The sequence below is a fragment of the Scomber japonicus genome, chromosome 21 (genome assembly GCF_027409825.1).
Source record: "Scomber japonicus isolate fScoJap1 chromosome 21, fScoJap1.pri, whole genome shotgun sequence".
NCBI classification, from domain to species: domain Eukaryota; kingdom Metazoa; phylum Chordata; class Actinopteri; order Scombriformes; family Scombridae; genus Scomber; species Scomber japonicus.
The window spans coordinates 16,973,368-16,997,964 of record NC_070598.1 but is presented as its reverse complement, the minus strand read 5'-3'; the positions used below and the strand labels follow the sequence as shown (position 1 = coordinate 16,997,964).

General features: G+C 37.5%; 1 protein-coding gene across 1 annotated transcript in view; it reads right to left on the bottom strand.

Annotated features, from left to right (window-relative positions):
- ofcc1 (orofacial cleft 1 candidate 1) overlaps positions 1 to 24,198 on the bottom strand; it is a 134,513-nt gene extending 110,315 nt beyond the window's left edge. Inside the window, exons 1-5 of the mRNA XM_053342337.1 lie at positions 24,153 to 24,198; positions 9,409 to 9,485; positions 4,726 to 4,796; positions 4,177 to 4,352; positions 574 to 678 (exon numbers count right to left, since the gene is read on the bottom strand). Coding sequence (XP_053198312.1) covers positions 574 to 678; positions 4,177 to 4,352; positions 4,726 to 4,796; positions 9,409 to 9,485; positions 24,153 to 24,198 — 475 coding nt within the window. The remainder of the gene's footprint in view (positions 1 to 573; positions 679 to 4,176; positions 4,353 to 4,725; positions 4,797 to 9,408; positions 9,486 to 24,152) is intronic.
- Positions 24,199 to 24,597: the final 399 nt, after the last annotated feature.

Below are 24,597 nucleotides of genomic sequence, written 5' to 3'. Positions count from 1 at the left end.
TACAAAATTACTTTCTACTTATCAGACAAGTCAATCTAAACCACACCTTAACATGCAAAGCATAGATATTAGCTGTGGTTGGAGAGGGGTGAAAATCAAGTGTATGCAGAGGGGTAATGAAATAGGAGCATTAACATGCCTGTTAGCCGGCCTGTCATCATATGATGAGATTTGGTTTAGGGAATCCTTTGATATTACACGGCAGTGATATCCAAAAGATACAGGTGAAATGGCTTCTCCATTAATAGCCATGTTTCATTATAACATGCATATTACTTGGCTCCCAAGAGCTCGCTTTTAATAGGTCTACTTTAGGAGGGGGCTGCAAACTATTGATATGGCTCTGCATGTGTCATTTGACAGGGGAAAGAAAAAGCATGCTGAAATGAAAACTGACCAATGATACGTGACCTTCGTCAATGACAGCGAGTTGGGTAGCCAATCTAGTGATGCCATCGCTTGATGTATTTACATAGACTATCCTGCCGTCACAAATGGCAGCCTGCTAACAGTGATCTCTCTCACCTCACTTTAATGAACCGAGGAGAACTATTATGACAGTGAATGGCATACTTAATTCCAGCTCATCTTCAGTGTTGACCCCACCCATCCTGCAATGCCTTGGGTCTGTCTGCTCCGCCGACGTCGGGTCAAAGTAATTTTGGGCACATTCATTTCCTGTGGAAAGTGCGGGAGGCGAGAGAATGAGAGAAAGAGAGGTTGGGAGTTGGTGGGGGAAGGGGAGCGGGGAATGGAAGAAGGGAGTTGTACAGGTTCAGGTTAGTGGTTATTAGAAGCACATGAAGCGAAATGTTAATTTTGAAACCCACACTGTCGAAGGGCAGGGGCAGCGGCTGCTACCAGATAAGGCAGAGCCAAGATGAGACAGAAGTGCAGAGGCAGAAAGAGAGAACTGGGAAAGAGACTGCTGGGTTTCTCAGCGCACCTCTCCACGGCCTGCGGTGCTCTGGGGCCTAATTAGCATGCCGCAAAAGGTCACGGCAGGCAATCTCTTAAATACGACTGCCATATGTTTGCCGTGTTCAAAAGGAACTAATGAGAAAGTCTACAAGCTCAAAAGTACCTGGAATTTCAAAGACAATACCTTCTAAATACTGCAAGGTCAGCGGCCCAGAGGACCGGGCAAGTTTGGAGGAGCAGATCCAAAGGAAAAATAACCTGAGCCCATGTCTCATTGACTTCTTATTAGCAATCACTGACCTGTGGGTATCAAGTCTGCTCCACAGAGTTTATGGGAATCCAATGGCTCCAGGGCTCTCTCTATTAAGGGTACACCCCACCAAGCAGCTTTCTTAACCCCAAATCATTCTCATTACAGTCCTTGAATATTTCACTCCAATCTAAATTGCTTTACTTGTATTTCTCAGGTGGTGGGGCAAAAAAATGCATGGTGCATTAAATCATGTTATATATTCCACACAAGGATCTCCTTTATAGACGTCTGAGAGTATCGCGCTTGGACGCATAAAAATGTGAGTAAGTGTGTTTGCATAGGTGCACCACTGGACCACGAGGCCACTACCCAAAAAAGCTCACTGGGATTCTTTCGTGCTCATATGAAATATCAGCATGAGGTTTTCACACTCTGTCCTTACTCTAAGTTAAACAGTCAGACTGAAATACTTATTAAACGAGGAGCAGCCATATGACTCTTCAACGGCACCATAAATTGACTGTGAAATTCACATGTTAAATCCCTCTACATCGTTAACAGAGAGTTTCTCTGCAAATAGCTCTGAGGTTATGAAACCCTTTTTTCAAACACTAAATTTGCATAATGGTAGTAGCTTTGTGGATCGCCTTTTGAATCATATCTGTGATTTACCTAAATAGTCTGGCTGTCCTCCAGTTCATCTCTCTAATGAAAATTTCAATTATCTGTTCTTACATGCACAATATCAACAACTAGCACTTCTTGCCAGCCAGAGTTACTGTTAACAGAGGATGAAAGAGATGGAAGACTATGGGAAAGGCCAAATAGAAATGTCACAAACATTGAACAATCTGCTTGTGTGATCTTCCAATAAAGGCACACGAGTCACTGATCTGTTAAGCATATTCACACTCCTCAATGAAAAAGTGCTGCTTATTTTGTGCTACTAGTGACTTATAAATTGTTTATGTAAATCCCATATTCAGTGAAATTACCCCAAAGAAAATTAAGTTAGAAACTCATAAACCTATAAAATAGGAAGCATCTGATTTATATAATGTTCTTTCAGACATGCATGTGATAACAAGGTGTAAATGGACTTGACATGGCCCTGCTAATAGAAATATATTAACATAGTGACTGTGTGGATATTACATCTATTAAAATATTAATACACTACCATATGGTTAAGTTAATTTACTGTATGTGGTTTAAGTCTATAGCAAGTAGCCTAATTAACATTTTCAATGAATTGAACAAAAAATAATAAAGTAAATTCAGCAAATCATCTAATCAGCATGCCAATAGATGTTCAAAAATGTGTCAGTATATAAAGAGACAATGGGCCTTAAAGTCTCAATAAATCAACTTTTGTGAAATAAGTGTTTTGTGTTTTATTAACAGTAGGATGATGAAGTGGAACATTCAAGATAACTTAAAATTCAAATTGATGCAACATCATCACCTTTGTCCTCTATCTTTTTGTTTTATTTAGTTTTAATAATACAGCAGTGAAAATCTGCTTACAATAGCTATGCTTCCATCCAAATGTTGCTTAGACTTCTAGTGACTTCCTGAGAAGCACAAACAGTATCTAATCCAATTGAGATGAAACTATATGTTTTAATAATATTTAATAAACAACTTTAATTTGTTGTTTGTTTACTTTTTATTGTGGGGTCTTGGTCCATCAGGTCATTTGCTACCTTTGTAAGGTGTAAAGAGTTGTTGCAATATATTTGTTTTTTTCTTTCAGGTTATTTTATGAATAAGTTCTGCATCAATGAAAAGAAATGGATTGAAATGTACTTGATGTTACAAAAAAAAGGTTTACAGTGACTTTAAATATATTTTCAAAATTGAAAAGGACTTTTTGGCTTTTGACCAAAAAGTGATTCCTCTTCCAAAACACAGAGAAGTGTTACATGAATGCTCAGTTCCCTTGTCCAATTCCAGTATTGCTCTCCCTTGTCTACTGTTTAATAGTAGGATGTTACACCTCTCCCCAAACTGAATAAACTTCATGCTATCTGCCTTACATTTTGGACTTAATAAAGAGAAAATAAGAGAGACAACCCGTCAAACTTTCACAAACAGTTATATCTGCAATGTGGCCTATTTTATATAAGATTACTTGTGCATATACTGGACACCCTCTGTGTTTTCAACAAAAACATACCTGTTGAAATAAGGGTGAAAAACAAAAGCATAGATGCTGACTTCTGCAATAGTGACCATTATCTTCATCCAATGAGATGGTTTTATTTTATTATTTACTCGTTTGGTAATGCACTATTCTCCTTACGTCATAAATTAAGGGTCTGACTGTCTTGACCTAGAAGATAATCAGTTTTATTGTAGCCCTTTTCACGCACACTATGCTGCATGTAATCCTACCTCTTGTGTATCAAACATCATGGCAATAACGGATAATAATTACTAGCCATGCACTGCAAAAGCGAAATAAACCACATTAAAACAAGAATCTAACATGTGACTCATCTCTGAGAAAACTGGCACGCTCGCAACCTTGAACGCATCCTAATTTACAATCCCATTCCTCAAGAGTTCTCCCTGACATACTGAATTATAAGGGGGCATATTTGTATGCCTGATTGGCCTTAAGCCGTGTTTCGGGGGCGTTGTGAGTACACCACACAGACAGCGGATCGGCTTGGTAGCATAGTAGCGTATGTAAATGCACTCTCCTATGACTCCAGCCCACCACAAGGCATGTAGCTGAGAGTGGGAGTCAAGGCTGATTGTGTCGAGGGTACTTCTAGATAGAGATAGAACACCCACTACTGTAATGTTCTCCAGTGCAGGAAGAAGTTATATGAGGGTTGCTTGTTAGGACACGCTTGCTTTGGAATGCAGGGACCCAGGGCCCCCCGAATGGAGAGAGAGAGAAAGAGAGAAAGAGAGAGGGAGTGAGAGAAAGGTTAGATCAGGAACACATCTACTGTCAACAAATTTGAGGCTAATGAAGAATGAAGCTTCACCTCTTTCTTTGGCAGGGGCTTGCAGCTCCATTTTTTTTTGGTGAGCTGCAAGGGTGCTATCTGGCCTGTCACCTCGAATTTCTCTCCGCAGCCAAACCGGAGGAAGGGAAAGCTCGGTGCTTCCTCCTCCATCGAAGGCTGGGTTTTCAATGCCCACCACAGCAGCTCTCTCATCTCTCCCTGACAAAATAAGTAGAAACATAAATAAAATTACAAAGAGCGACATGAAGGAGCAATACATGAGTTAGGTCAAAGCGACTCAACATAAAACAAAGCATATTTAATGGTAACAAAATAATTCTATTGGTGATTTTCTGCCCCAAAATGTTGAAGCGCATTCTCTTCGAATGACACTAAAACACAATTAGGTTAAAATTAAATCAGAATCTTGCAGGAGGAGGAGAAAAAAAAGAGAAGAAGAAGAAATGATTAAAATAATTACAAATTGCGCCCTGACAAGCAAGAGCAAAATTTAGCCCAAAGCCATTTGTCTGTAATTAGTTAATTAATCCTTACACAAATTATGAGCAATAACTCATCAAGCAGGACTCACCCATCAGAAATTCAGCCGACTTGGATTTCTTCTGCTTAGGTTGCTGCAGAGCCTTCTGCTGTAACTTCTGGAGGGAAATTGTTAAATGAATAAATTAGCTGCAGAATGAAGATCATCATTTATGATCCGCAACTAACGCAGTATTTTAAATATGGGACGACACTGAAATGTCATTTAATTTACATCGCCGCTAAAGGGGTCAAGCACTAATTGAACAACAGGAGTGGAAAAGAATTTAATCATAAATAGATAAGAAAAGTTGACATGAATGTGTAATGAAGGTCACATTAAAATACTTCCTCCTTGTTTTTAAAATGAATGGGCAACAACACTCTCCTGGAAAATTATGCATTTTTTCACAGGCTGCATGAGAGTACACAGACTGGGTGTGCAAATGACTATGGAAATCCAGGCACACTTCTCATTACATACATGAACTCAACCTAAAAAGTCTCAAAGGAGAGGAAACAATTGTATTTAAATAACAATGTGCCGGTAATGTCCCTAGTATTTTGTAGAGCTTTGAGAATTTTCAATATAAGATTTATGAGAAAAACAGTGCTAAAATTATACATTTATAAAAACACACACATATATGTACACACACACACACACACACACACACACACACACATATATATATATATATATATATATTATATACTGTATGCGTGTGTGTCTATCTATACATGATGCTTAGTCAACACTATTTCATCTAGTATTGTAGGTGGTCTACACTGACATGAAATGGAAAGAAGAAGAAGGAGGAATGTATAAAAGCAAGTATGAGTTCCTTTGAAATCAGGAGCGTGTGGAACAAACTCTGCAGTCCCACATTTCTCTCATTTCTGCGGACAGGCAGAACAATAAGAATGCTGAGGTAAAAGGCATAAGTAGTTGTTTTTGTTATGGATATGTTTACATAAGAATGCACCATATAAAAGAGCTCTGTTGCTCAAAGCGTATGGAGCTTTTTAAGCATCATTTTATGCAGATTTCAATGATGAACTGTGCTCATGCCCATGAACAGCATGTATTTGTATACAATATTTAATTTCAAAGGAAAAATCAAGGGGGCAGAATGGGTGGGGGGCTTGTTTCAACTCTAAATGACAGAGCAATTAAAATCGAGGAGGACTACTTCCAGACCAATCTGGTAAGAGGAGTTTTTGTAAATCTGTTTTTACATTCAACAAGCCCTACAGCAAGACATTCATTTATACCACTGAGATTAATGCTTATCTAATTGTAACTTATTTAAAAACCATTTTCTTTTCGACTGGGTACCAATCAGTTTCTCTGAGTTGCACATACTGTGGAGTATGAGCCTGGTAAACGCAGGATCAGTGGCGATTGTCTCCCTGCATTCTATTTTATTTTCCTATTTTCATTTCATCAAACACTTTATACACCTTACTGCAAGACAAATAGTGTTTGGGTGCATATTCAAATTGAGAAACTCCCCGAAACAATTATGAGAAAATTAATCAGGTAATTTTGCTCATAAAAAAAATGCACCCAATCACCATTTGCTTTGTATCACACCAAGCCAGTTAAACAATATTGCGTTGTAAACTGAAGCGGTCATTTAAATAGGTTACATGACATTAGCATTCATTATATGGTATTAAATTTTTGAACATTATTGGAACCTCAAAGCAAATTTTGAAAACATGAAGAATACATTTAAACTAAAGTACATCTATAGTAAATTATATTCTTACTTGATACTGTCGGATATAATAAAGAAAATACACTGTGAAAGTTATTGTTGGGGTTGATATTTTGTTTGCCATGTAATTAATCATCAAATTAGAACAATGGAGGAGGATAATACTCTCAAATCATTATTTTTTGTCCTGAGGGCTAAAGGCACTTTGGATAGATTGGCAAAAATCAAAGGCGAAATCCCATTAACTTTTATCTTAGGCTAAACCAACACATTTTGTTTATTACCTCAATTACTGCACAGAATAATCTTCAGTATTATCTCCCTCTTGAAAAGTGTAATGCATAGCAGCCTTCAGTGCATGTACATATATGCAAAAATCATCATTTTACATGAGATTTTTTTTTCTTTAAAGTTTTTGCATATTTCTTTTAATATTTTCCTCGTGTCATTTTCATATCAGTTCTCCTCTAGGCACAGTTTTGTTTTGGTCTCATTTTTAACAGTGCCCATGTTTCACACAAAGTAAATTAGCTCCATGTCCTGCAAATGTCAATAAGTCCTCTGATCACTATGAATGTATTTTCGCCTTAAGTTCAGTAACAGTGGAGGGAGAAAAAAAAAAGCCCAGTAAACACACACGGGAAAGTACACAGAAGGAGTACAGTACATACACCCCAGGCCTAACGCTTTGGGTCATTGTCACAAAAAATCTAATCCACACAGCACCATGTGAGCCTCTCTGACTAGAGAGCTAAGAAAAATGCCTGGTTCTCATCTCACTCCCTAGACCCCACTGACATTGACAGCATGCTCCTTGTAATACAAGGACTGTTGTTTAATGTGCCATAACCGGACGGAACATGCAGATGTTGCATTTCTAAAACGATAAACAACAATTCAATCCTGAGGAAAAAGAAGTATCATGAGCATGCAAGAAATACGGTGCCTGATTTTCAGAGGCAGGAATGGCTGTTCAATACTTAGCAGCAATGTAAAGTACAGGGTACAGGCTCTAATATCTTAAAAATGGCCTGTCACATTACCCATAAATATGGTAAATTTATGGTGCTGCACCAAAACCATGTGCCAAGAAATTTGGATCTATTACAACATGTATATACAGTAGAACAACGCATATGTCCCCAAGTTCACTCTCTTGTCATCTGAAGGCATCTACACATGCCCACTTACACCCTCCCACTTCTTTCCACATTTCATTTTGCTGCAGACAGAATGCTTACTCCGCAGTCAACATGAGAAAAAAATCATTTATAACTGGTGACAAAAAAAATCCCCCACTTTTTTTTTTCTTGCTTTCTTTGTAAATGTGATTGTTGTCAAAAGGAATTGAGCACAACAATGCTTTGTTCAGTTCTTGTTGCATTCAAAGGCATAGCTAGAAGGGCTTGGGGAAGACCGCTTGCTGCTAGGGGCTGGTGGGCACAGACCAGCTAGAAAGTGAATTTTGCATACTGTACGGATCATCGCCCAGTTCAGCCCAGTCACATTGAATCTGCCATCAACCAATTGTGCTTCATGAAACCGTCAACCCTCATTTACGTCTGCCTGTTTTCTTCCCCACGCAGCTGTAAACAAGGCCCCAGCTTTGAGCTGTCTTCCTCTGTCCCTGTGTGCGCTGCTTGCCAGGGGAGCGTAGACAGCAAAACCTCATCTTCACAGAGCTACTTAAAGCTACCATTTTCAGACAAGCACCCCGTGTGCTAGGCAAAGGAGTCAAGGACAAGAGTATTTCTGGAAATGACAAGTTTTACTAGTTTTACATACAGATGTTTTGTCTCTTCATTGAGTTCTAATTTGTGCCTAAAAATTCATTTTCATTTTGTCACATTTGTTCTATTATGCCTGTGCACTCCTTATAGTGTCATTGATCAGAGTTTGAATGTGAATGAATGTCTACACATAATGGCAAATTAATAAAATCATATCTTGATATATGTGTGTAAATATAAGTTATTGGGCTGAAATAAAATTATAGTAAGACGTGATAAGGATGACACTATGAAGTCCTTGCAAAATCAACATAAAAGTTGATTTTGTTTTCATGTTTATAAAGTCTCCTTTTATCTATCAGTAAAATAAAAAAATGGCCATATCAATAAAATGTCATAAGAATAATGAAAACATCTACAAAGCATCTTTATTTAAATAATGAAAGATAAGGTTAGCATTTTGTTTCAAAGGCACACAAAGCCAAATCTACCCTGAAAATGTGAAACCATCTTAATTTATAGAGCAGTCTTATATGTGCACGGTAATTGTGACCCACCAAACAGTTTCTTATTAACACAACAACCGCATCAGTTGGTGTAGACAGAAAACATAATTAGTATTCAAGCTTAATTAATCTACACTGGCCCCCTTTAAGTGAATTAGTCAATTATTTATGCATGTGTGCTCCTTTGATGCTAACAGATTATGTATGTTACTAGAAAAAACCTTGAAAAATGACTTTGAAAACTTTCCACCATAAAATGTCACTACAAGCTTCTGCTATGACTTAGAAATGTCAGTGAGGATCATGAATGCTGAATAATTATGAAAAAAAGAAAATCTTCCTGGACTACACTGCCAAACTTATACAAATTCTCATTATTGCCAAATCCCCATGCCAAATATTTCAGTCTCAGTCTGGGAAAACATTGCAATTCATTGTCCAAAATCCAGGGCAAAAGACAAAATAAATCAGCCAAATATGTACTTTTTGTGTGCCGTAATCCATGGAATGGAAATCTAACACAGGTCGGATCAAGGTCTTTCCTAGGATCATGGGAACTCCTTGGGATTTTCAAGAGCCTTTTTGTTTTTACCCTTGAGAACCAGGCGCTGGCCTCTGCGCCCCTCAATCCCCCATTGAGAACCCAGAGGAATGCTAAATGTCAATGGTCAGACTGCACCAGCACCTTCAGAGAGGGAGAGATGGAGGTACAAGGCCTGACCTTGTGTTCTGCTATGCTGCTATGAGGGCTAGAAGTGAAACTGTACTCACACTGCCAAAGGTGTCCATCTCTGCAAACTGCAAAAGATCATCACTGACTGACCCTGATCTCTGAACAGTGGCAAGAACTGCAAAACAGAATGTGAGAAAAAAATGATGAGAAATCTGTCAAAATGAATAAGATACATCTAATGTTGCACAGCTCCTAAGAATCTAAACTGCATATGAGGAGAATCTGCTGTTGACATAAATCTCAAACTTCAAATTAGGCTTATAATTCAGTGTTTTCAGAGATAGAATTTCCAACAAAAAAAAGGACCTCATTAAATAGCTTACTGTGCAGGACAAAATCTTTCTGTCCACGCAGTTATACTATCTCTTTGCTGCTTGCACTGAAATGCATCTTGGAATAAAGGACAATAAACACCATTTATTATCACAGATAACAAATTATTTGCTCTGATTATTCAAATAGTTTATTCATTTACATCTGATACAATATCATTTGGTATTTTTATCGTCCTTTCCTATGGTAATTCACATGGCTTGCACAAGTTTCTGCTGAAATAGCAAAACAAACCCCAGGCAAAATGTGAAAGATTATCCCATACCATGCGAGCTAGGATGAAATGCTATACTTTTTCACACTGAACACTGCTCCACTGGGTGTGATTGAAAAACATGTAAAGCTATTGAATCTGTGGTTTGTATATGTGAGGGAAAATGAGTGTTGTAACAAGTGGGCCAGTGTTTTTGTAATTGTTTCAAATTACACTTGGCGTAATAACTCAGTGAAAGCAGAGCCAGTGTGCGGTCCGTACACATTAACTAGGCAAAGACCACAGGATATCCATGCACCTTATCACAGCCCACAAAAGAAAGTTGATTGTGTAAACAACTGGGGAGAATAAAAAATCTTTAGCTATATTTCCAGCGGTGTCTATTTGTGTCCAATGGCTCTTATCGCCAGCTACACAAAAGAAGGATAATACTTTTAGATAAAGAGGTACTTTGTAGCATTTCCTTTACATGTGTATTTTATTGAATTAAAGACACCCTCACATTCCTGTTTTTAATTTGCTGAAATGTTTTTCTAGGTTACTAATAGAGGTGTGTGTGTGTGTCTGTGTGTCTACATGTGTGTGTGTGGATGTTTTTATACAGCCTGTAAAATTGTGATGCTGTGAGAAAAATAAGTCCATTAGTTGTTAAAGCTGCACGCCTCCTGCCAAATACTGGCTCCTTAACCAATGAGATTGCCAACACAATTGTTAACCACAGAAATGACTGACTCACTTTTCTGCTTAGGGTTCAGTCTCTCTGTCAAAAGCCATATGCGAATGTATTACACTACATGCAAAAAACCCTAGAGTCCTACAGAGTATAATATACTTGCTAGATTTCAGTTAGTATCAGTCCAAAGAGATATATCCATGTATGAGTTCACTCACTGCTGTCTTAAATTATCTAATGTGCTTGAGCAATACACCCATTACAAACATGCACTAGCCAGCATGCTGTTAAAATATCTATATAAGGTTTCCCTGTGAATGTATTTGTTTTTGACCCATACACTTTCCCGTTTTCAACTAATCACAGCAACATGCCTGGAATAAGCTGCTCAGGTCAGAGTTTAACAGCAGAAAGACAACCCAGCTGTAAGTTGATGGCTGTTTTGAATTTTGTATTGCAGCTTTTTATAGTCACCCACTGATTTTTCTCTACACCTTCTTTGTGTACAAACTGTGTTGCAAATTTCCGCAAAAATGAATACATTGCCTCATTTAATGAATGCCCTCTCAGCCTTCTGTCAGACCCCAGAAATCAACTGACACATAGTCCTAAACAAACAATGTGTACTTTGGATAAATTTAACACTGAAGACAATGAACAAGGAAGTTGTTATATATTATCCATGAAGTCTACAATTGATGACAGTTCAAAACTTCAATATGAACCAGAAAACCTGATGTACTGCATGAATAATATTTGTGTGTGTACAGTTACCAAAACGCAAATATGATTGCTCCTCTAAAATGACATAATACTATATCTGACCTGCACCTCTTTTTTCCATTTCACTCTCCTGCCCTGAGAATGACCATCTCCTCTGTCATCTAGTCAGCTAAGCTCAATCAACCCTTAATCCAGAATGACAGTGGGGTCTGTGTTGCACCAGGCAAGGTACTTCCCCTTTTCTATGGCATAGTGCGACCTGAAATCTTCGCTTGACATTCTTTTTCTTTTCCATGAACACGGATAAGGGATGTAATTCAATAGTCACCGAGGGACAGGGCACCGTGCACCAAAGAATATTTTATTTGCTTGTGGACAGAGGTCTTTTCTTAGTGTTTGACAACAGCCAGTCTCCCTCAAGACACAGAGTTCACACAGCTGACAATAAGAGTAGAAAAAGGGCAGGCTCTTTCTTCTTCGCTGGGCAACGAAGATATTTTGTACGCATATTTACTCTAAATTTACTCTTTGCACTTTAAAGTGCACTTGCACAGGCATGTTTCAGTAGTGCAGTGTACAGTGAACAACAATGGAGTATATGTGAATCCATGCAAGCCTATTATATTTTACTTAAGGAAATGATGGGTAAATGTGTATGTCAAACTGCTCAGGTAAATAAGTAAGTCCTTACTGAATACACTTTACACCACGTCAATAGATTATTAACCATATACTAAGTAACAAGCACGTTATATTAGTAACTCTATGCATACATATTGTTCTTGTTAATGAATTAAGAAGCGTGTTACCTTCTGAGGCCCGAAAACTCCCTCTTCATGGTCAGCTACACCACAGTCGTCAAGGTGACTATGACGCAGTCCCTCTTTCTATCTCTCTCTCTCTCTCGCTCTCTCTCTTTCACACACACACACACACACACACACACACACGTCTCAAATAACCTCCTCATGTTCACTTTCACTCACTAAAACAAAAAGTGCAAGAGAAAGTTTATATTGAAATATACAATTCAGATACCTTACATCATTTAGATCTCATGTGTCTACCAGACTATCTGCTTCATAACCAAAGGGGAGGAATAGCACATGAATGATAAAGTAGGAACTTGTGTTATTTATTTTTACATTTTGGAAAAGGAGACATATGAGATCGTCTCCTGCATGCCATTACCAACACTGTAACCGTTGAGAGTTGTGCCAAGATAAGGTTTCATCTATATGACAGCCTCATCTACCAGATGGCCTCACTGTTTGTGTTTTAAAGGATTTTTCATTATTAATGTGGAGTGTGGAATGGCGCTCCCTCAAAGTGATGATCCCTTATTGTTTCACCAGACCCAGAGATATTACTGGTAAAGCAGGCTGCTTTGTCACTTTTCAGTGTGGGTTACAATGAACTGCCCCAAACTGAAAGTAAAGTACTCAGACTGCTTTGTAAACATCCATTATGTAGTATATGACAATTGCCACAAAAGTTCCTCTCATGCATAATTTAGAGGGAACTGCAGACAAACGTATTTCTCCGCCAAAGATAACCCAGCAAGCTTTACAGCTGCTGTAAAGAATAGGTGAACAACACCCGGTGGATTAGCTTGCTCACGTTTGGCATCAGGCATATTAACACTAATGTCCCCCTGAGAAGAGATCATGAACTACAGCTAATGCTTCCCCAAGAACAAACAGTAAGTCTTTACTTTATTTATGACTGCAAAGCCATGAGGCCATCGGTGGCCTTTTCAACTGTGGAAGAGATATTGCTCAGCAATGAATAGTCTTCACTAGTTAATAATAATGTAGAATCAATGTTTTGTTTTATTTAACTTTATGATTACTGTTGGACTACATTCATGTGACTTGTATTACATTCTCTCCTAGATTATACCACAATACTCAAACCAATCAGAAGTTAACCATGCAAAATAATACATCCTTAATGCACATTTAAATCAATGCAGTGCACGCAAAGGGGATCTTTACAGCACCTATATTACAGACGACTGCAAGCTTTTTTCCTCATTAAGCTGGTTAAATACGATCTAAATAAGATGCCCACCGATTTGGACCTCCCAATTCCTGGCTAAGCTGTCGTTGATCGTTTATGCGATTAAATATAGACCTAAATCTCCATTTTATCCAATTAATTCTCAGTACAGGCATGAGAGTGGCTAATGATGTTATCTTACCTAATTAACCTGTATAGGGATTCAACTCCAGGACAGGGGATTGTTCATCCTTCATCCAAGTGTTCATTATTATCATTACAATCATTATCATAAAGCGGCTAACTTATGATGTTGGCCATTTCATCACCATTAATCTAGATTGAGTCCTCTTTTTTTTTCTTTTTGGGGAGGGGGATCCTTTGGGGTCATTTTTAATTATCACTAAAAGGATGGGAATTCTAGCAAAGCCGAATAAGTTCAGTTGTGGTCACAGCAATCACTGGAATCCCATGAGAACATTACACAAATGTGGTTTGACTACTTATGACTGAGGAGACATTTTTGATTTGGCTGTTTTCTGGGCCCTGCTTCCTGCTTCCTGCATGTTGTGAAACTCTTCTCACAGTTTTCTGTCAGCTTTCCCATTGAATGTCAGCTTCAACCTATTAACACAGCAGACTTGGAGCAAATCAATAGCCCTCATTGGGCCATGTGTCATTAGTTAATCGGATATTGATGAGGGTATTGACACGCACCTAATTAATCTCAGGCCCAGTGCCGGCTTTCATATGTTTCCTTAATTATGCACTTCATCTTAGTCCGTACACATCAGCAGGCTGCCGCTTCCTGTTTGACAGTGAGTAAAAGTTAGCTGTCAAGTCTCACTCTTGTATTATAAGTATTTTTTTCTTTCTTTTCTTTAAAAAAAAGTTATATTTTGCAGCAGCAGCGCAGCAAACATGCATGTTCAGTTCAAATTCTGTTACAGCATTACATTGCTGAACAGGTACAAAAAGCAATGTTAAAGTGTTCATTTTTTTTATTAATAACTTTTGTATTTTGGTCACTTGCTGGCAAAAATAAAATGCAGCAACCAAAAAAAATAAATTGTCCAGATAGAAAATGTTGCACTTCAAAAATTGTTTATAAGAATACTTTTATTCCTAAACACCAACAAAACATTTTAAATAACCTGTAACAGTATAATATATATTTTCATCTCCTCTCTAATGTCCACTCTTACTTGACAGCAGTTTTCTGACACCCTCATGTGATGGTAAAGTGTATATGTTTTTGCTCTTCTGTGTTTTTGCTTTTGAACATCCCTGTGCATTCATATGAGTATGTGTAAAGTATATGTGTTAATGCTTAATGCAGTATGTATGCTGGTGACCCCGTGTCTATATATGCGTTTAGATATGAGCTAATATCTGTGTGTTTTTTGTGCACCTGCATGTGTGTGCATTGACTCATACAGACTGATCAATAGAGCTGTGCATTAGCACGCTGGTGTGCAGATGAGAGCACCTGAAGGTGACCCTGACTACTGGCATCACCACAGGGCTCCAATAAGCTGCTCCTCAACCGCTGCTCTGTAAACCACAAATCTCCAACTTTTAGCCTGCTGCTGTTGGTTTGATTATTGTTTATAGATACAGCCGAGAATTAAAGTATGGCCCGCAGGCAGCATAATTATTTACAGCTGAAAACTCATATCATTACCAGCATGCTCCTAATTGCCAGAAGTAATATCAATGTTAGTTGATTAAGTGTATTTTTTTCATCTTCAGTCTCCATAATGTGCAGAGATTGTTTTCCCTCAGCATATGGGGTGACGGTTTATCTCAATACAGCTGTTCATCTGGCTTGACTTCTATTTTTTTTCACTGTTCATTCTAAAATACAATATTGCAGTATCTTCAGAGGATAGCGATCGATTGTTCTACTTTTTGTAGTTTGCTCTCAAGGTCAAAGAAAACACAGGAGATTCATCCTTCATTGCTCAAAAATAATTTATCTCAGTAAAGATTTTCCCTAAATAGATACAGATCTGACATACAGACTTGACAGACTTTTTGACTCAAGGTGATGTCAGAGCTAAAGAAAAAAGGCTGGTGGGCTGTAAAACTACTTTTAATTCACAATCAGATGATTAATTAAAACAAATGTTTATATGGTGTGGACCTCCCTCCCTCTGCTACAGTATGAACATGTCAAAATATTTCATCCTGTATTTAAGGTGGCAAGAAAGATGAGGCTATTAATAACACTGCCTGTGAAAGGAAAATACATAAACCTTGAAGGCTACTTTATTATTCACAAGTAGATTACTCAAACATGAATGTGGAGCTGCAGCATGAGAAACCTATTTCTAGCACCTGAACATAGAAATCTCACATCACTGAAATGATATTATAACTTAAAAGGACAAAGATCAAATTGTTTTTACAGTTATAAGTCATCCATGAATCTTTCTCAACACACGTGCAGAAACAATTCTGTCCTTTTGATATTGGTTGGTTTTGTTTTTTTTTGCTGATTGCACATCATTAAAGCTATCATTGATAATGTGTATTGCACATAACATGTTATGTGTACACATTATTTCAGTTGTTGTTATTTCAGTATCTTACTAAAATGTCAAACAACTGAATCTACTTGTCGATTGTCATTGTTGGTCCGTCAGTGTGTCATTTAGTTACTTTTAACTTTTTGGTTCTCAATTTCTAAAGTCATTTCTCTCATACTTGCATGGCACAGTTTTCAGGCTCGTAAGTCTTGTAAGCAGCCTTGTAAGAGCAGGAATGAGTGACTTTCTAAAAAAAGAAGCTTCCATAAGGGACCTCAACTTTGCTTCAGTCAAAATGCTGTGGAAGTAAGCTCGCCTTGCATGATACAGCATAACTAATACTACAGGGAAAGTCATTAAAAGACAATACTTTTCTTAAGTTTTTCCATCATTTCCTTTGAGTGTCTTACATTTTGTGTAGAAAAAAGATGTGGCCCCAACAGATTGTGTTACCAATCACAGGAATCCATCTCATGCTTCCACAGTTAAAATTGTGCAGAGGAGTGGAATGATTGTTAAAAGGGCAATGCAAATAGTGATTAAAAGTGGGCCTAGGGTCATCATTAGGGCATGATCTCAGAAACTGAAAGCAAGGGGGGAGTGTTTGAGAAACATCTTGCTGACCAACAAGGGGCATCTTGCATGCAACTGACTCCTCCATGACTAGGATTTATTATGCGCCTTTTGACAGGCAGTGAATCTGCCCCTTTGATGAGCACACTGCAAGTTAACGCACAGAATGCTTGAGGAAATTAGACAATTGTCAGAATGAAACTTTGTACTATAAATACGTTTTCTTTCTTTGTCATTCATTCTGAGATGTACAGTGATGTCATCGCACAGTGAAGGTCTTATGATTCCTTTTAAAGATCAAGAGACCACAGGCAGTGGTGTGTCAGTGGCTCAAAGGGTTGGTATGTATAGGATGTGATATGAAACAGTCTGAGACTGATGAGACGGATGAGTCTGACTATCTATTGCAGGAACTGCAGTTGGATGATTCACATGCTACATAATTAGGGACATACAATATGTTAAACTGGGTGAGAAGTGTTTATGTTATGTTACTGATGCTACAGTATGTTGATCTCATCAACCAACTTCTGTTCTGGCAATCTTAATAGTAATCCTTATAACAATTATTGAGGAATTGTAGAGTTCATGCACATCCACATTCATTCATCCACAACATAGAGCAATAATTTGTGTAAAGATTTCATTGACCTGTTAAAACATGACAAAAGTGCAACACCAAAACCTTAAACTGTGAGACATTTTCAGCAACTTGTATTTACATTTCAAGATAAGCACATACACGCTTTTGAAATATTTACAAGATTAAGGATTTATATTCTTCTAACTCTCCACATATTTTTTTTTTACTACTTTAAGCAAAGAAGTTTACAGTTGAAGGAGCAGCATTTCTGGGACATGAGGAAATTCGGGGCTTAGCCCAGTCCTCTGTAGGGGGGATCTTCCCCCGGATTTTTTTCTGATGAACAGGCTCTATTTAAAGTTATATTTGAGGTCACACTCAAAATGTTTGGGGCTTAAGCACCAACAAAATGACCTGGCAACGCTGAAGAGTTGAAGCAGGTATTTTTGCCAGCTGATGGAGATTCAGTTGTTGGCAGGGATGTTCATCTCATTTGACTTGACAATAAACCCTATGTTTCATGCCTGCCATTTGCTGAAAATGAGCCTGGCTATAGGCAACCCTTACTATTTAATAGTTTTGACTTCCCTACAGGTGATGTAATGAAATAAGATAGTTGCTGTATCTACTGTACCATATTCACCATGCTTTCCAGAAGGGAGAGGGGGGAGTCATCCAACAACTTCCTGACATTTTGCTGACATCACTACTGATGTCATAGGTAGGACTAAGTATAGGTGTTTTTCATATTTAATTAACTGCTTTCTTTAGTATTTGTGTGATTTGTATGTTTGTGTGTGTTTTTGTTGTAAACAACTATGTAAACAATGTTAAGACTAATACAAGTGGCTTTGTATTATACCAGTTGTTGGTATAAGGAAATGGGCACCCTGTGAGAATTATGGTTTTTCCTAGACAGATTGGAGGGCCTATTTAATAGAGTTTTGAATGGTTTTGATTCAATTCTACTTATATTCTATGACATTTATAGTATCTTGTGATGGTATATGTGTTCTCCATCTACTTATCTATCATGAAAATGCATTATTTAGACCTAGCAGCACACAGAAGAACATTTTAAGCTCCGTGATTGGATGTTTACAGAAATGTATCTTCAGAGCTGTAGTTAACTTTTTATCTTTTGTTCTTATGTGTAAGCTTTTCTTTTTCTGATCTAGGAAACACTCAAACATTTACTGATGACCCACTCTTAAAGGATGTGAGCCTGTTTGAATTAACATACCAGGAAATAGACCTGTATAAATTGTCTAGTTTGGACTCCTGCTGTAACAGCAGCTGATTGCCTAAAATGAGTTCAACCCTGATCTCCCAGGTCACTAGCTAAGCCACACATCTGTCTAAATATCCAGGAGAATGTTTGAAATGTAAATGTCTTCAGTGACCAACTCCACTCAGCTTGTCTTCAATGGACATGCAACGCTGACCCTGAGGGCAGTAGCAAGCTCATTGGACTATTCATAGACTGTGTCCTCTGCCTCTTGCCTTTTAAGTTTTTTAAAGGGTATAATGTTCACTCTGTGAGTTTAACCTAGATCTCTTTTGAACTTTTAATGATCTATTTCCTACAGTTAATGATTCAACACTAAGTTTACTACTGTGTGTGCACTGACATATTAACACACAGGCAAAGCAAGGACACGTAGATGTAGAAGTTAACTGAGGTAACACTGTATTTCTCTCAGTGGCTTATCCCTTAACCTACAGTACTGGATGTTACACATTTCTTTCAACATTTACATCAGTGTAATTTCATTTAGTTTTCAAATCATCATTCAGTCAAGGACTGTCTGCATCAGTAAGAACAGTAGCAACTGTCTGTTGTACTGTAGATTTGTCCAATGTTGCCTCAACTTTCATTGTTTCCAAAATGTTCTTGGAGAGACTGATGCTATAACTTATTTTACAGCAGAGTAAGTTTGTGTATTCTTTACAACATGAAAAAAAAACATTTTACGCAAAAAACAAATGCTTGTATTAGCTGGGGTTCTTTTGTTTTATCCAAAACAATGGAAACAAACTAATATACTCTCCAAAGTGCAATTGGATCAAGCTAGCTAATGACAAGTAGGCTAAATATTGAAATTACCTTTAAAAATCATTGTAAATTTTGATATTAATATGTCTTACCTTGTCATAGTTGTGTATGCAACACTTTATACTGTAGATAGAGACAGCTGGTGGAACATTTCTTCACTCACTGTCAGCAACTGTTGGCTTGTTAGCTAGCCTGAATGAAGAGCTACACTGACTCTACAACGGTCTGCTACACTCACTTTTCCATTTAACCAGTAATAGTATTTATACTTGTATGTTTTTTTGTTTTGTTATTTTTAATAGCAAAACCAAGGCTATCTGTCAACTTATTCGAATGCTATTGACTAGGGGTGTGACGAAATCTCGCGAGACGAAAACGCGACGATATTTCTCGTCGAAGTGAATTTTGTCTCGCGAAGCTATAATTAATGGGCGCACCAAAAAAAAAAAAAAGACGATCGGTTTTCTATCGCTCATTCGCTCGTCATGTCTTCATTTAATAATGTCACGTGTGGATCATTAACCTTGTTACAGCTTTTACCTGTTGAGAAGATCTCAGTCAGAAGTATGAGATGAGGAGAGGAGCAGGTTAACCTCAGGTCTCTACACTGAGAGCCTGAAGTAGGAAGATCTATGGAAGCCTAATGATGCAAAAAGTAAAATGAGTCAGACTACAAATTATAACACAATGTATATGTTGTTCTACTTGTGTGTTTATGTGATACAGGATTAGTGCATTTACTTTAAAAAAAATGTTTTTATTAGCAATATGTTATAATTTGTGATAATTGGATTCTTTATTTAATTTATATTTATATATTAGAATTGTTTCTACTCTATAATTTACTTTTTAGTATTTGTGATTGTATTTAACTTTTGTATTTATGGTTGTTATTTCCATAAATTATCCATCTATAAAATATATATATGGGGAAACCTTTTACAGTGCTACATACTGCATATGATCATTATATATTTACAAGATGATTAGTTAAAACATTTCAATTCAATTTCCATTTTGTGAATTTCAAATAACAGAAGTCATTTATATCCTCATTATGTTCTTAAAAATATAGTTAAAATCTCATCTCGTCTCGATCTCGTGAACCCAATACCGTGTCTCGTCTCGTCTTGTGAGCTGAGTGTATCGTCACACCGCTACTATTGACTAGTTTGGTTGTTTTTGCTAATAACATCTTGTAATTTTCGCAACCTCACAGGAATGTAAAAAAGACAGCAAACTGGTCTGTGTCCACTAGGGAAAGTTCATATTAGATTTGTCCACACTATTCACTTTTTCTGTGATAGATGAGTTGTTTATCATTTCAAGGAAAAAAAGAGGTTGTGAAAGTGATCATGCGCTATCATAAGAGAGTGGTACACCACACATGAACTTATGCAGGACAACCAGATGGCTGTCTAGCATAAGAACAAGTTAGCCCTCAAACTATTACTAACCAATGAAAATTAAGTAATGTCAAGCCAATTATTATTTATTTCCCCTTTTTGTTTCTTACCACTTTTCAATGGTGCACAATACCATGTACAGGTTATGAACACTCACTTTTTAGATTTCGAAGAATGTTGTTCTTAAAGCCTGATATTCCACATACTTTGCTGGTACACAATATGTTTTCTCTGAGATGAACATCTTTAACAGTTACCATCAGATAGTAATTTAACAGATATTAAAAAATTACTTTAAAAGCGTTAGTCAGTACTAAGTGTGCTGTTGATGCATGTTGTCAGTGTAGGCTTTCTAATTTTCTGTCTGATTCTACATTCCCTCAGAGATCATCCCTCAAAGATTAGACTATCCTTTTGTGTTAGAAATTGAGATAGTATGATTTGCTTGGGTATTAACAATGTAATGTCACATCAAAATGAGAGCACTTTGAGGGCCCAATATATAAAACAAAGATTTTTGTTTGTTTGTTTTTTCTTTATTAATGGACAAAGAGAGCAACATGACTCACTTTCAGAGATTACATTACTGCTTACAATCTAGGGCATTACTACAGGTTTAGAGGATACCCTGGGGCCTGTACTATGAAGCAAATCCAAATCCAGGATATCTTTTTGTTATCTGGCTTCATTAAGCCTGATGCAATCATAGTAATCAGTAATATGATGGTGATAATCAACTTGGTGAGTCAACCTAGGTTTTCCCAATCTAACCTTGAGTACATTCACATTAAAGGGGGGGTTTGCAGTAAATTTATATTAGCATATAATATTAGACAAATATGAAGGGGTTAATTAATCCAAGCTCAAACCAACACAGTTACAGTTGCCAAATGCTTGAAGGACAGCTTGCAAAAAAATCCCTGATTGTGTGACTTTTTAAGTTAATAGGCTTATACTATCACCGCCCCATCATTTGGGCATGAGTATGACTATAACTATATTTGTATATTACATTAAATTAATGTGTTGCTTAAATGGATTCTTATGGCGTGTATGACCATTTTTGCCTTATTCTTTCAGCTGCAACCCTGGTGGTGTCAAATGGACTCGGGAGTCGGGAGCAAATAAAAAATAAATATAAAAACATAATTCAAAGCAGTAAGTAGGGCTTACTTTCATATCTTATAAGTGGTTTTAGTGGTTTAGTGGTTATCTTATATAAGGTTTTAGTGCTTCAATCAGTCTCTGTTTTAGGATGATATTGGTATATATGATGGTATACAAAAGCACAATGAAATAGCTTTGACATTGCTTGCAGCCAACAAAAAAGGGAAAAAAAGGAAATGAGGAAGGCAGGAGGGGGGCGTCCTACACAGGAGTACACTCCTGCTGAGGAGCTGGCCCTCTGCAATAATGAGGGTCACCCCTTAAAGGAAGCTAACTGTGTTTTTGCTCAGGTTCTCTGCATCACCCACAGCATACATAAAAGTACTTGTAGCAAAGTAACGCAAGGGAATGAATACAGTATGCAGAGCACAACCCCAATGTCTAAAAAATTAGGCTCTCACTACTTTAAAGGTGTTATTGAGAAGCTAATACGTTTTGGGCTGTGGATCTACATAGTTATTACATATTTTGATGTGAGACTGGGGTGCCTATAGTGTGAATACTGCAAAGTCTATTGCATCAGATTCTGTCTGTTATTTCAGGCCTTTGACAGCTGTAACAATAGAAGAGCATTCTTTAAAGTCAGGTTATGTAACTGTAAATTTGTCTCTAAAGCAGGACAGGAAAAGCATTTGTGCTGCTTTGTCAGTTGATTAAAGTTCTTTTGTTCTCCCTGAATCTCAAAACAACCTGCTTAAAATTGAAAGCACACTCTTTTTTGTTGTAGAGTAACTTAGAGTGATGACTGATGTTCAGCTGAGCACTTTCCCTTGGATGTATTTTGTCATTTCTGCTCTCTTTCTATGAGTCAAAAATTGCAGCCAAAGAGAACGCTGTCAAAGTTGAAGGCAGTCGCAGCACCACTCTCACATGTGGGCCTGTGTGGGGCAAGTCTAAGAGCTCAATATCTTCCAGTACATGAAGTTATAAAGAAGACAGAAGCAAAGTATCGTCTGTTGTATAAAAGTCATACATCGCTTCCAGGCAACAAAACACAAAAGAAGTTGAGTCGTGAACGTATATTATGAAACAAGATTGGAGAGTGGCAAATTGGTAATTAGCCTCTACGTTGCAAATGAGCATTACAGTCTTGCTTATGACTTTCCTCCCTGGTCCCCAAAGCCTCTTCTATTAATTTAGCTCTGAGGGGCCATCCATAAACAGGATGAATAAGCTGTTAGCCTAAACGACGAGTGCAAATGAAGGGCTGACTAAATATGCTGAAGGTAACAGAGATAGTGAAACATCCAATACTCAAATTACAGTGAGTAGAGAGGGGAGAAGGTAGAAATAAATTAGTTTTCTAAGGTATTGCTGGAACTGTGCAAATTTCTTGTATAATTTCACAAGAAATGCGCTGTATCAATTTATTACTTTTTTTAAAGGATCAATGTGTAAGATTTAGTGGGCATTATTGTAAGAAATGGAATATAATATTGCCAAATACGTTTTAATTAGCAAAAAAACACCTGACAATAACAATTGTTGTGCTGTCATTAACTTAGAATGAGCTATTTATATCAATTTCAGTTTCTACAGTAGCCCAGACTGGACAAACCAAACACTGGTGCTAAAGAAGGCCTTTTGCATTTTTCAACAAGTTTAGGAAGGTTCTTCTCCATACTTGGAAAGGGACAGTGACAGGTATTCAGTTGGTTGCAATCTGGAACCTCAACACTACATGCCACTATATCCTACACATGGATCATTTAACTGTTTTATAACTATTTGCATCATGAAAAAAATGACCATTGCCTGATGAAGTAAAAAAGTTAAGTCAAGTGCAGGTTGAGTTACTTACTTGTCTGTTGTAAATGTTAATTTTCTGGCCATTTCATAAAACAGAAAATCTGTCTCCTGACCAGTTTTGAATGTTCAACTTACTCCCATGTGTTTAATCTAATTCTTATAGATTGTATGCAATTTAATAACCCACAAATAAAATCTTACATCTACTTTATAAAATAAGATATCCATCCAGCACTGTATGAGAAAATTATTATGTTAATAATGTGTTGAATTATTTTGTACATGACAGAGAGGCAATAAGCTCTAATCTACTAGTAGGCTTTTCTGCATGTACCGACTTGACACAATATGCTTGCCTGGCATCGTTTGTCACATATCATGTTCTGTCTCCCGGCTTTAATGGAAATTGCTCTGAACTCTTGAAATTCTGTCTCCCTCCCTCATGAGGTCAGTTTCCTGCTTCAGAATTCATTCAGCCCCCTGGTTGTCTTGCATAAGAACAAGTACAACCCATTACTACCAAATGAAAAGGAAGTGAGACAGAAACTTCCAAATTAATTTACAGTGGAACACACCTTACAGGTAACTGACTCGAGTTTGATGTAATTACTCCAGAAACCATAAATGGCTGTAATTGAGAAAAAGCCTACAGCATACAAGGATAACAAATGGCAAGATAATGGAAGCAGTGAAAGTCTTAGCTATTCAGATTGATGTGAGGGGGAGAAATATCAGGCTTCTTTGAGATGGGAATTCTTGCAAATACACCTCACCAACACTGGTAGCACTGCTGCCCTGTGCTTGCCCTCCTCTAAGCATGGCGCTTATATTCAGATGAGCCAGCCATTAGCTCTAAGTGGTCTTTACCCCTAAATTCTGCCATTTCGCAAATTAGCCAATTTCCAACATTAGATGTTAGCCAGTGGCTAGGGTCAAAAGGTCAGCTGTGGTAAATATGAGGTGCAAACCTGCAGTTAAGGGGATTAATAAGGGCTCATTTAAAAGCTCTTGAATGGACTGTGCAGCATTACTTGAGGGAAGGATGGGTGCTGGCTATTCAGGATGAGCGGCACTTTTTAAATGTTTGGAATATTTCACTCTGACTGAGTTATGCACTGTTCTGACCTCAACTACAGCTGGCACAGGTTTTAAAGTCATCTCTCTCTCTCTCGCTCTCTCGCTCTCTCTCTCTGCTGTGGCCTACATAGTGTCCTAAAT